Below are 14,200 nucleotides of genomic sequence, written 5' to 3'. Positions count from 1 at the left end.
AAGACCCCTAATTTCAAAGCCAAAAAGGCCCTCTTTAAAATAAGGCCCCTATATAAGTTTTAATAGCCAAGTGATCACTGTGGTACTAGTGATCACCTAGCGAGAATAAATGTACATTTATTTGAGCAGAGGCTCACGGGAGCCCCTATGTGCAGATCAGATTTGCATAACTATACTGAAAGACCCTTATTTATATAAGGACATCCCATTCTCTAAGTTAAGAGGGGGAAAAAAATCACACACGCTATTGTTTATAACATTATTTATTACAATTTTAATTTAAAAAAATTATTTCCTCCACTTTTTTTTTTTGCAGGTTTCTCACATGTCATGATATATAAATAAAATAATACTATAGTTTGAATCTGCTGGGTCTCCTGAAAAAAGACATAGTAGGTGTGTTTTTTTTGTTTGTTTTTTTTAACTGAAAAATAGTCTAAAGAAGGGCTTAAATGTGAGCAGCATCTAAAAACTGCAAAACAGCTCAGCATAGCGGTGAAAATGGCTCAGCAGTTAAAGAGTAAAATTACCCAGTAAAAGTGCAATTCATTAACCCTACGCACATTTTCAAACGTTAGGCTTATACTGGAACAACTCAAGCAATACCTGCACAATTGTAGATCTAAATATGTATAATGTATATAACTGCAGAAGTTTCTAAAGATATATATTATCTATCTCATGCTTTTGTTATACATAAGGGCAGCTCAACTTCTTATTAGTCCAAAGTGTATTTTTATATCAGTATTAAGTGTATGCTTTATGTCCCCCTGTATTAAGAAATAATATGTTGTTTTAAGAAATACAAAATGAAAAAAACAAATATGTTCCTCATCTTTCTGATAAAGGTCTAACTGCTTGTGCATCTAATGTCACTTTCTGAGTTTTTGTAAATGCCTGCTTTTTTTCATAATATGCTGCTTCATTAACAAAGGTTGGAAACACGCTGTCTTCGCCTTCGTAGTTTATAGTCTTCCCGTCTAGGGTGAAAAATATAGGATCTCCAGATTTCAGTTCTTGCCAGTCTTGATCCTGTAAAACAATGTCATTTAAACGATATATTGTGATGTAAAACACTGTATGACACATCACATCATTATAATAGTATAAACTAATGATGAGCAGGAGATAAAAAAAGGTTAGTTTATAAGTTTTAGATGTTAAGAATATACTGATATGACAATGTCACGTTGCACCCACATAAAAAGAGCAATACTTATATATTTGGTTCATGTGAAATGAGTGGCACATTTAGAAATACGAATGAAAATAGAATGAATAATGTGCACATGTGTATAGGTGTAACAAGTAATAAAACCTGTTTAATAATAGGTTAGAGGCTTTCTTAAACTGTGATCATCATCATAAAGGGTGAAACTTGAATAGTGAACTATACATACTTATATTGAAGATAATTCTTTTCACTAGCAGGAAAAACCTTAGGTCCTTCAAATAAAGAGCAAAATGGAAGATATTTAAAGATGTGTACAATAAAACCAATATACACATAAGCTTAGGTAATAAGCAGTAAGGCAGAAAAAAATATAACATGTACAAGAGTTTATGTAGCCTTAAGACCTCTTATGGCCTTAGTGAATGGTAAATGATTATTTTATGATTGCTGAAGGTTCAAAAATAGAGAGCAATAAGAAATGCATTTAGCTACTTGTATTAAAGGGATACACAATCCGAATTTTTTCTTTAATGATTCAGATAGAGCATGCAATTTTAAGCAACTTTCTAATTTAATCCTATTAACAATTTTCTTCATTGTCTTGCTATCTTTATTTAAAAAGCAGGAAAGCTTAGGAGTTGGCCCATTTTTGATTCAGAACATGGGTTATGCTTGCTGATTGGTTGGCTGAAAGTAGTCACCAATAACCAAGTGATATCCAGGGTGCTGAACCTTAAATAGGCCAGCTCCTAAGCTTTACATTCCTGCTTTTTTTTAAATAAAGATAGCAAGAGAACAAAGAAAATTGATAATAGGAGTAAATTAGAAAAGTTGCTTAAAATTACATGCACTACAAAGTCCAAGTGTAAAGCAAACACTTAGAGGCCCTAAATTAAAATCAATTTTTCTTGCTCTTCTTACACGGCTACATACTAGATCTCTAAAAATTATCTTTTTTATTCCTGAATCACCCTTTTTTCACCACTTAACTACACCTGGTACATGGATAAGTTTCTTGGCATCTCGGCCAAAACACCTTCCCCAACTATGGCAGTAAGACATAGGGACAGAAAGCCCAAGGGTACGCAAGATCCAGTTGTCGATGCTCAATCTACCATGATAAACATAGCTACACCAGAAGCACTAAATACTCAAACTCTGGTTGCCAGCATTTCAGAGGCCCTCTCCCCCAAGTTTGACGCTTTAAAAGCGGAAATCAAACAAGATATAATGGTTTTAACACAAGAAATCAGACAATTTTCAGCAAGGCTACAGGAGGCTGAGCAAAGAGTGTCTGACTTAGAGGACCTCACTACCTCGTATGGCTCTAAATTTGAAAACATGAGTATAAGTATTCAAAAAACCTTATCTAGGCTGGAAGACCTAGAAAACCACAGTAGAAGGAATAACATTAGAATAATAGGACTCCCAGAAGAGAGCCAGTATGAGGACTTGGTCCTCTTTATTTCAGACACTCTCACTAATGCTCTTAAATTTCAGTCGACATACCGCCAAGTCTTGGTGGAGAGGGCACATAGGCTTGGTCCACCTCGTACATCTAATAATAACCCTACCAGACCTAGACCTATAATTGCCAAACTACTTAATTATCAAGGCAAACTTAAATTTTTACAACAATTCCGTAAAACCCAGCCACTTATTATTGATGGTGCTAAAATTTTAATCTTTCAGGATTTCTCGGCTGAGACAGCCTTAAAAAGGAGAGATCTGGCACCAATGTGCACTAAATTTATAAAACATGGCCTGGATGCCACCATAATTTTTCCTTTGCTAAGCTTAAAGTAACAGTGAAGGATGTTACATATTTTTTTGTGGAGGCTGTTGCAGCTGAGAAATTCTTTACAACTCTGGACCTACCAGTACTGAAGGGGTCAGTTCCGTCAGAGTAGACCTAATCGTGGGTTTAATCCCGTCACTCAGAGATAGATGGGGCACTTAGGGAAATTGTCTGAGTCCCCCCCCCCCCCCCTTACGGGGGTCTCACTGTGTTTTGTTTTGTTTTTTTTCTCTTTTTTTTTTCTCTCTTCCCCAGCATTTTTTATATCTTTTCCCTCCCCCTCTTAGCTGTTTCACCCCAGAGTAGGTTTAAAAATACAAGAAAATAAAAAAACTTAGGATTGTATCATGGAACGTGGGAGGGATTTCTACCTCTATTAAGCGAAAAGTTATACTGACACAATTAATGAAGTCCCAGATGGATATAGGGTTAATCCAAGAAACACATCTTAACTCAGAGGAATCCTCTAAACTTAAAACCTCATGGGTTAAAGAAGTGTTCTTCTCACCAAGTATTGGTAAAAAAAGGGGAGTAGCTATCTTAATAGGGAAAAAAAACCAAATTGAGGTTCTGCACTGCGAGCCCGATCCGGAGGGAAGATTTGTTCTGTTAAAAATAAAACTCACCCAGGATATCTATACACTATGCAATATATATGGCCCCAATACTTTTGATTCAGAATTTTGGAATAGAATACAATCTAAATTATTACTGTATAGTCAGGGACACCTCATTATTGGTGGGGATTTTAATATGGCGCCGCAATGCCCATTAGACAGGCTTTGAGAAACTACGAAACAGAAAAAGGATAATCTAGAATTTAAAATGATCAAGAAAATAAAACAAAATTTAGCACTACGGGATATATGGCATATTCAAAACCCGGATACACAGGAATTTACCTGTCTTTCAAAAGCACACAAAACTCTTTCACGAATAGATCTATTCCTTATAGACGAGCGTATAGGGCCTATAACGGTGCAAGCAAGAATCTTTCCCATATCAATATCAGATCATGCCCCCATTTCTTTGGATATTCAGTTGAAACGGCCGCGAATTAAATCTCTGCGTTTTTTTTCTTTCCACATTACTTAGTAACGGATATGAAATTTAAAACTCATCTCAGGTCGAAATTTGAGGAATTTATACAGTTCAATTATGAATATATTGAACACCCAGAACTGCTCTGGGATACCGCTAAGGCGGTTCTCAGAGGAGAAATACTAACTTATAATATCGCTTTAACTAAAAAATTAAAGACAAGAGAAAAAGAAATAAATAAGGCACTATCTAACTCAAATAATAAATTCTTACTGCATAAAAATGCCCTAAATTGGGCTAAGTACGAGCGAGCTAAAGAAACTAGGGACACATTTACCTTAACCCAACAAGTGCAGAAAGAACTAAAAACTCAGGCTAAATTCTACAGATTTGGGAATAAATCTGGAAAGATGTTATCTAGATTGGTTAATAATGAAAAAAACAACCTTATATTGAAGAACTCTTAGATAAGGGAAAGCGAATTTTAGATCCTGATAAGATTGCAACTGTATTGGTGAAATATTATCAAAATGTATATTCCGATAAGGGTTATGATCAAGATAAATCTGCAGAGTTTTGGAATAAGATTGTTAGCCCCTCATTAACTGATGATTGCATCGTTAGGATTAATGCTCCTATATCGGTTCAAGAAGTAAAGGTGGCAATCTCTAAACTACCGATTAATAAGGCGGCTGGTCCGGACGGACTACCTGGCGAATTTGATAAAATACTAGTGGAAGAAATTGCGCCATATCTAACAAATTTATATAACGAATACTATACCAAAGGCAAACCAGTTTCAGCTTCATTTTCTTTTTCCCACACAACCTTAATCCCTAAAGCAGGAAAAGACCCTAGGCTTAAAGAATCATATAGGCCAATAGCCCTACTTAATTCAGATTACAAGATCTTAATGTCCATCTTAGCATCTAGACTACAGTTAATTTTGCCAAAAGTGGTTCATCCGGATCAAGCTGGCTTTATGAACGGACGAAATTCCTCGGCCAAAATTAGGGAGGTATTGGTCACTCTGGAATATTACGAAAAGATCTTGGCGGGGAGAGAGGAAGACCCTGGGGCATCAGATATGGCTATTTTATCCATTGACGCAGAAAAACATCTTAACACATCTTTGTTGAAATTTGGAATCAATGGCAAATTCCCTCAATTTGTAGAGAGTCTTTATAAAAGTTCAGCTACAAGTTTGATAATTAACGGTATGATATGTCCATCAATAACTCTTGAAAGAGGAACGCGCCAGAGTTGCCCTCTCTCCCCGCTTCTGTTTAACATTGCCATCGAGCCCTTGGCTATTACGATAAGGCAAAGTTTAGAGGGAATAAAGATCCTAAATCATGAGATGAAAATAGGCTTATATGCAGATGATGTCTTGCTGTATCTATCAAATACTAAGGTCAATATTCCAAAACTGATGCAGATAATTGATCAATTCGGCACCTTTTCAGGGTATAAAATAAATGCATCTAAATCAGAAATTCTCTGGATCCGCAGGAATAAGGATTCATGTCTGGAGAATCCATTTAAAAGAGTAACAGACTCATTCAAATACTTAGGAATAATTATCCCTGCGAATTCAGATTTGGTATATGAGCTTAACATTCCCCCAATTATTAGGCAATTTAAGGAAAAACTTAGAACCTGGCAAAGTCTGCCACTTTCAATTTCAGGAAGGATAGCATTGGTTAAAATGATCCTCCTCCCGAAACTGCTATATATACTGCAGAATGTTCCAGTAATCCTTTTTGAAAAAGATATACGTACGATTAATGGCCTAATCAGACAATTTCTCTGGCAAGGGAAAAGAGCGTGAATATCTCTATATTAGCCACCAGATATTTGATATGCAAAAAATGGAAAATGCGCTCGGTACCAAGTGTGCTGGAAATTCAAAATTGCCTCAAGAAACAATGTTTATTAGAACAAAAAGACACAGACATTAACAATGAAGAGGACATTAGGAAATTCTTTAATAAATGGGCAATATATATTAAATCACTACCCGAAAATGATAGAGAATATATGATCTTTCCTTTTCAAAATTCAGAAATGATCCTGTTAGGTATTTGGTAGAGGGAGCAGCAAGGAAGGGGATTACTTTCTTTTCTAAGGGGGATCTTTCCTTAAGGAATAAGGTTTTGTTTTCAGTCTTAGACCTGAAAGAAGATAACACTCACTTTTTTATAGGTGGGAGAAACTGTGGGTCAAATATTATTTTACATAGCTTGCTTTTGTTTTCTTCTGCTGAAATTATTTGAACCTCAAGATGAGGACAAGTGTTTTTTTTTTTTTTTTTTAAATATTGCCATGAACCAAATTTGTATTACTGCATAATGTCACCCTCTGTTGGTTAATAAAAAATAATATGAAAAAAAAAAAATTACATGCTCTATCCGAATCCTGAAAGACAAAAAATTGAGTTTAGTATCTCTTTAAAATGTGCAAGAATTTCAATGTAAATATAATACACAAAACTTGCTCAAACAGAATAATAGACTAGATGGTCTCTTAAGCTGTTTATGTGGGATAAATCCAGAACAGTGTACTATGCATTCCCATATGGAAGAGCTTAAAGGGACATTAAACACTAAATAAATGCTAGATAGAATGATGCATTCAAAGAAATGATTAGTCTGAGAATACCATGTAGATGTATGTTTTAAAGTTTTATTAGCTGTTTAAATAGTGACAACATAAGTGTAAAGTTTTTGGGGCATATTTATCAAGCTCCGATTGGAGCTTGATGCCCCGTGTTTCTGGCGAGCCTGCAGGCTCGCCAGAAACAGCAGTTATGAAGCAGTGGTCACAAAGACCGCTGCTCCATAACCTGTCCGCCTGCTCTGAGCAGGCGGACAGACATCGCCGGAAATCAACCCGATCGTACTCGATCTGAGTCTGCAGGGGGCGGCGTTGCACCAGCAGCTCTTGTGAGCTGCTGGTGCAATGCTGAATACGGCAAGCGTATTGCTCGCCGTATTCAGCGAGGTCTGGCGGACCTGATCCGCAGTGTCGGATCAGGTCCGCCAGACCTTGATAAATAGGGGCCTTAGTGTCTATAAAACAATGGGAGCTGCCATGTTGTAACTTTGGTTACCTTCTCTGCTGTGGCCAATTAGGGACAGTTATAAATAGGTTACTAGAGTGTTCACCCAATGGCTGTTTGGAATATAACAGTGTTCTGTACTTCCTTTTCTAACAGGAACTGAAAAGCTCACACTTTCAGAATGGAATTACAGGAAAGGAAAACAAAATAAATAAAGTATAGTGCAAATATTTTTTTATACATACAATTTATCATTTTATATTATCATCTCAGTCTTTAATGTCCCTTTAAAAGGGACAGTATACTATGCATATGTAAGAGCTTAAATTCTTTTCACTAACAGGATGCACTTTAAGGCTCACAGATAAAGAGCTCTATTATACATTTAATTTTTTTTTTGCTAAATGTATGAGACCACCAATATAGACATATACCTGATTAACAAACAGCAAGACACAAATAAAATAACATATTTAAGGGTTTCTTAGACTGTGGGACTTCAAGATATAGAATGAATATTTAAAAGCCTGTGCTAAAACAAAATCGCATGAGCTATAAGAATACCTGAAGATGGTCCAAAAACTAAAATATGAGCAAACCACCTCATATCCATCAGACTATAAGGTAGATAGATACGGGCTATAACCAAGTCAGTACTATTTGTGTATTGCCTGATGACATAGATATCAAAGTGCGGAAGTAGATAACCTTCTAATCTTTCTCATCTGCACATATTGCAAGTGAGATTGCTGCAAGAGACAAAGCCATAGTTAAAAGGACATGAAACCCAAAATAATTATTTCATGATTCAGACAGAGAATACAATTTTAAACAACTTTCTAATTTACTTCTATTATCTAATTTGTTTAATTCTCTTATTATTTCTTGTTGAAGGAGCAGCAATGCATTACTGGTTTCTAACTGAACGAATGGGTGAGCCAATGACAAGCTGTGTGTATATATATATATATATATATATATATATACACACACACATACATATACATACAGCCACCAATCAGAAGCGATAACCTAGGTTCTTTGCTGCTCCTGAGCTTATCTAGATAAATCTTTCAGCAAAGGATAACAAGAGAATGAAGCAAATTAAACAATAGAAGTAAATGGGAAAGTGGTTTAAAAATCTATTATCTATCTGAATCATGAAAGAAAAAAATTTGTGTTTCATGTCCCTTTAAGTAATGAGAAGATGATAACGTTAAAAAGTATTGAGAGCATAACAGGTACATGTCTCCGTAATGTCAGGGTAGCATTGACCTTCTGGTCTCCTGTGGTCTGTCACATACCATTGCCTCAAGGAGAAGTTTGCAATATCTGTTCTTCGCGCTGCTGTTATTTTTAGGTAGGCTAAGTGAGTACAATCTGATGTACTTGTCTGGGAACTGTAGCCATCTCCATTTCTATTGTCAGTAATGGACACTTCTCCTCCAAAGGGAGATAAGAAGGCACACTTGTTAGTCCGACAAGCAGCTGTTGTCTGAAAAACTGTGCTGATGCTCTTCACACTCAGGTATTTCGCAACTGTAAGTCCCCTCTTCCTGCAGTAGCATGTCAAGCTCCTGAACGTGCTCACATAAGAGACAATCACATTTTTCTAGCTGGGCTTTCACAAGGAGCGCCATCTTATTCCTATTCCTTCAGGTTAACCCTTGTTTATAGCAATAGGCTGGTCCTAAGCTTTAGGTTTTCACAAAATGAAAGAACAGGCTACAAAAATGCTAGTTAACAGGTAGAGTGGCAAATGCCTGCAGGGGAGCTTACTGCTTACCCGGGGGAGGGAGTTGAAATCCAAATGCTGCCAGACACCGCAATGGGCCACAACTATACCCTGGGCTTAACTAGATAATCATCCAAATGACATTTTTAGATGTTGTTACAATCAATGAATCTCTGTCTATCATTATAAAGGCTGAACGATGTCTAAATCCAGTGATATTTACCAGATTGCTGAGCCACGAGGAAGATCAGAGTCACAACCTGTAATAGCCACTGTCAGAAGTTCCCCTGTTTTGTTTTTTAAATATTTTTTATTGAGGTTCAGAAAGTGTACAGACAATATAAAGTACATCAAAAAGCAACCCCTTGGTTATATACTACAGAGAGATAGATCCATGCTCTGTAGCTAAATATATAAACTAATACAAAGAGTCTTGTCTTTATATAACAGGAGAATGTAGAATACAAAAATAACAAACGCCATATTTTCTATATTAAATGGCATTAAGGCATTACAGAAATTGTATAAATAAAACATCAACTATGCCAAGTATTCTAAAGAAACCTTTTGAATCCTGAACGGGGCCACAACAGAACATATATTATTAAACGGATCTTACCTAAGACAGACGGAAAAGGGTTGTACCACAATATTTACTGTAGAACATATGGCATCACCTTGTAGATTTACACTATGGGAAGACAGGCTCTATATAGCACAATACTGGGAAAACCTTTAAAATCATACACTGCAAATATTTCTTGTGCCTTAATTCTATACATATAGTAATCTGTAATTTACATCAGGGGTGAAACTACCATTGGTGCAGTGGCACCGGGCGCAAGGGCTGGGGGGGGGGGGGCACAGCAGTCAGTCTATAAATAGGCTTGTGCAGAATGTGTACCATCCTAATACGGCTGAGCCTTTTATTAGTGCAGGTTGCAGGTGTAGCTACCTATGTATCTATCTATTCTCAAAACCATTGTACAGAATTACCTTTTTGGGGGGGCAACATTTTTTTGCACCAGGGCCCTCAGTTGAGTAGGTCCGCTACTGATTCACATCATGTGGATATGGACAAAATAACTATGAACATCAGGTTGATAGTGAGAACGCAATCAGACAATATTGAGATCTAGGGCACTAACAACCCCAAATGCTACCTGGCATGGATGTAGACCCAAGAGAAAAATAACTAAAAAGGATAGAACTAATTATATAGACCCAAATTATATGATCTAACTACTGTTGGGTCTTCATCCTTACTTATTGTAGATGGCTTACCAACACAGATTATATTATTGCCAAATCCATAAGGATTTTATTACACAGAAGTTACCTATATATTTATATATATATATATATATATATATATATATATATATATATATATATATATATATATATATATATATATATATATATATATATATTTATATTTATACACACACATACATACATACATACACACACAGTGGATATAAAAAGTCTACACACCCCTGTTAAAATGTCAGGTTTCTGTGCTGTAAAAAAACGAGACAAAGATAAATCATTTCAGAACGTTTCCCACCTTTTAATGTGACCTTTAAACTGTACAACTCAATGGAAAAACAAACTGAAATCTTTTAGGTGGAGGGAAGTAAACAAAAAAAAACTAAAATAATGTGGTTGCTGACATTAAAGCTGAAAAAAAGCAAACAAACAACCCAGTGGCGTATTTAGGTTTTCTGCTGCCCTATGCACTCTATTATTCTATTATCTCTTGTTTTGTTCTCTTGGTATCTTTTGTTGAACATTATATCTAGGTAGGTTCAGGAGCTGCTGCTTGGTGGCTTCACTTATATATCTCATGCTATTGGCTACACAAAGCATTTAGCTAGCTCTCAGTAGTGCATTGCTGCTTCTTCAACAACAGATACCAAGAGAATGAAGCAAACTAGATAATTCAAGTAAATTGTAAAGTCATTTAAAATTGTATTCTCTATCTGAATCATGAAAGAAAAAAATGTGGGATTCAAATCCTTTTAATGACTCAATATGTGGCTGCTGCATGTGATTTAAGGACAAGTAAGGAATTAAAACACTGGTGTGTGTTATGCAACACTGATTTAACCCCTTGATTGCCCATGTGCTCTGCTGCATATTATATATATATATATACACATACACACACAAAAAAGGAGTAATGACAGCACATCCAGACCGGACCGGGTACACATCCCATGACCCACAAATAGGCTCAGCTTTGGTTGCCAACGCACTGACATAAAGCTCCTCTATCTGCAGAGTCACAGGCAGTTAACCCCGGGCCTGCCAGGGTGCAGGTCCTTAGAGAGAATTATAGAAACAGACAATACAATACAACACACATAAAGTCCAGCACTCACAAACAAGCTCTCAACTAGGATTAAAAAGCAAAACCGGAAGAGTTAGTTACCGCATTTGGCCAAATTTGTCCCATTTGGCCATGGGATGTGTTACCCGGTCTGTTCTGGATGTGCTGTCCTTATTCCTTTTTTTGCTTTTTCCCAGGATGATTACAAAAGTCAGTGAACCCTGACTTGTTCCCAGTTTGTTTGATTATTAGCTTGCATTTGTGTGCATGGCTGCAGTTGTGTGGCTGTATTAGGGACCCAGGTGAGTGGAAGAGACCTTGATGTGGTACCTGGGCTTGTCCCATTTGGACTCTTCCGGTTTGTATTGCATTTTATATATATATATATATATATATATATATATATATATATATATATATATATATATATATATATATATATATATATATATATATATATATATATATACATAAATACATACACACACACATATACACACACACACACATATATATATATATATATACACACACACACACACACATACATATACACACATATATACACATACATACATACCGTCACTTCGCACGCCTCGCAAAACTGCTAGTAACAGTTTTTTTATTCCAGTCTCATAGTCCCAACATTTCGCACTGCACCTCTGTTAAGGGTATCACATCACATTAATTCAAGAAAACACAGAGTAAAGCACACTCACTATACTGCTGCTTTTAAACAAAATGCCAAGCCGCTACCTTGTGGCACCCGGAAGTGATGTCAGCGCACTTCCCGTCCGGATCTATCACATAACAAAATCTTTGCAGAACAACTTATTCCTAAATTAAATCAAATCATATAAAACTAGTAGCACAATTCATTGACCATTCACTATAACCTTGTGTATGGTCACTGAAAACTGTGGTTAAAGACACCTTACAATTTTTACAAATTTTAAAAAGGTATTTCTGACCCTGTGACAGAATCTATGATTCTGCACACATTAGATGTGTCCAGTTTGTACACAAATATTGCCATTGATGAGGTTATAGAAATTGTAGGTGAAACTATCCAAAATAATGAATTCTATAAAAGGTCCCGATGTCATAGTCACCTGGCACTTCATATTGTCCCCCAGCTGGCAACATTTTCTGGGGAGAACACTAAGTGCTTGTCTGAAATTAACCTCTTGTAATCCAAATCCATAGTGAAATGTGTTAATAACTAATAAAGCCATTTGAACAGGGGCAATATGGGTATAGTGAGCATGTGTGTGCGTTGGATGGGCTATTTAATTATTTTAGCCCACAATCAAGAAGAACTGTGCAGCTAATTAACATTTTGCAAGATTTACTCCATTTAAACAATGGAGCTGCTTCAATCTTTCCAAAAGTGTTCCATCTTACTGTAGGATGACAGCATTAACAAATATATTCCCCAAAATACCATAACACCCTCTTTAAAAAAAAAAGTCTACATTTGTATTTATTTTTTTACCATGAATTCTGTAAGTGACACCAGATCGAGACACAAGATACTTCAAAGAAAAAATTGCATCTTTCAAATACATGTATTTTTGGTCTTTTGAAAAAAAAAAAAAACCAACAAACTGTACCACACATTTATAACACCAATAAAACTTGTGGTGATGCGATTGCTGAGACAACTCCTATAAATTAAAGGGACACTGAACCCAAATTTTTGCTTTCGTGATTCAGATAGAGAATGAAATTTTAAGAAATTTTAAGCAAAATTTTAAGCAGGTCCTTAGAGAGAATTATAGAAACAGACAATACAATACAACACACATAAAGTCCAGCACTCACAAACAAGCTCTCAGCCAGTGGCGTCACTAGGGTTGGTGTCACCCGGTGTGGTAAGTTATGGTGTCACCCCCCCCAGAAAGCAGACACACACAAAAACACAGGCAAACACACATACAAACACTCAGACACACTTAAAACATACTCAGATGCACACACAAACACTCAGAAACACACTCAGACACACACACAAAAACACTGAGACACACACACACACACACACAAACTCGGACACACACTTACAAAATATGTAAACTGCACTGCATTAATTATAAAGCGCATGCCTAGAGCTGCTCCCTGGCTCAGCAGAGCATCAAATGAAAGATAAACAGAGCACTCTAAAAATAAATCACTAAAGAAAAGTTTTAGGTGCAAACTATGAAAATTCTGCTCTCTGACTCTGTTCCAAGCCTGTCAGTGCACAGCCCCGGGCCGCGTGCCTACCGCTTCTTATGGCCAATCACCTCTGCACTCTGCCCACCCCCAGACCCCGGCCCTCCTACCTGTTCAGTGTGCACTTAGTGTACCGTAACCGTAATGGTCTGGTGGGCATCATACGTGGCTCCTTCACTTTAAAGACAGTGTCAAACAGTCATGCGGTCAGGTGCCAGGCATCCCCTCATGATTTGCCAGTTCCCTTTTAGAGAGACAGCACAGCAGTGAGTGACTCCACTGCTCCACATGTCACTGAGCAGTGAGCACAGATAGGCAGGCAGGTTTAGGCTAGCAGCGCAATTTTGCAAGCCCCATGGCATGCCCACAACATTCATAGCGAAATTGGGCAGGGGATAAGCAAAGTACAAACAAGCAAAAGCAGCCGGGAAAACTATTTGTTGAAATTGCAGCACTGGCTCAAGGGGCAAAAAAATTGTGTGTCTACAACTTCCCCAGTCCCACCAATGTTCACAAATGCCAGCCCCTCTAATAAAAAAAAAATCTATGCATCTCAACATTGTATTTCTTTGAATTTCAATAAAATTTAAAAAAAAAAAAAAAAAAAAAATTTTTTTTTTTTTTTTTTTTGGTGTCACCCCCTGGAGGGTGTCACCCGGGTGCGGCCCGCCCCCCCCCCCCGCCCCCCCCCCCCGCCCCCCCCTAGTGACGCCACTGCTCTCAGCTAGGATTAAAAAGCAAAACCGGAAGAGTTAGTTACCGCATTTGGCCAAATTTGTCCCATTTGGCCATGGGATGTGTACCCGGTCCGGTCTGGATGTGTTGTCCTTATTCCTTTTTTT

At 36.9% G+C, this 14,200-nt stretch overlaps 1 protein-coding gene across 2 annotated transcripts in view; it reads right to left on the bottom strand.

The window, feature by feature from the left end:
- Positions 1 to 247: 247 nt before the first annotated feature.
- The window catches only part of ASPA (aspartoacylase), an 87,959-nt gene continuing 74,006 nt past the window's right edge, over positions 248 to 14,200 (bottom strand). For both annotated transcript variants that reach the window (XM_053706090.1, XM_053706091.1), the window contains exon 8: positions 248 to 1,032. In XM_053706090.1, coding sequence (XP_053562065.1) covers positions 832 to 1,032 — 201 coding nt within the window. In that variant the 3' untranslated portion in view covers positions 248 to 831. The remainder of the gene's footprint in view (positions 1,033 to 14,200) is intronic.

This window comes from Bombina bombina, chromosome 3 (genome assembly GCF_027579735.1).
Source record: "Bombina bombina isolate aBomBom1 chromosome 3, aBomBom1.pri, whole genome shotgun sequence".
Classification (NCBI taxonomy): domain Eukaryota; kingdom Metazoa; phylum Chordata; class Amphibia; order Anura; family Bombinatoridae; genus Bombina; species Bombina bombina.
This window is presented reverse-complemented; position numbering and strand designations above follow the sequence as displayed.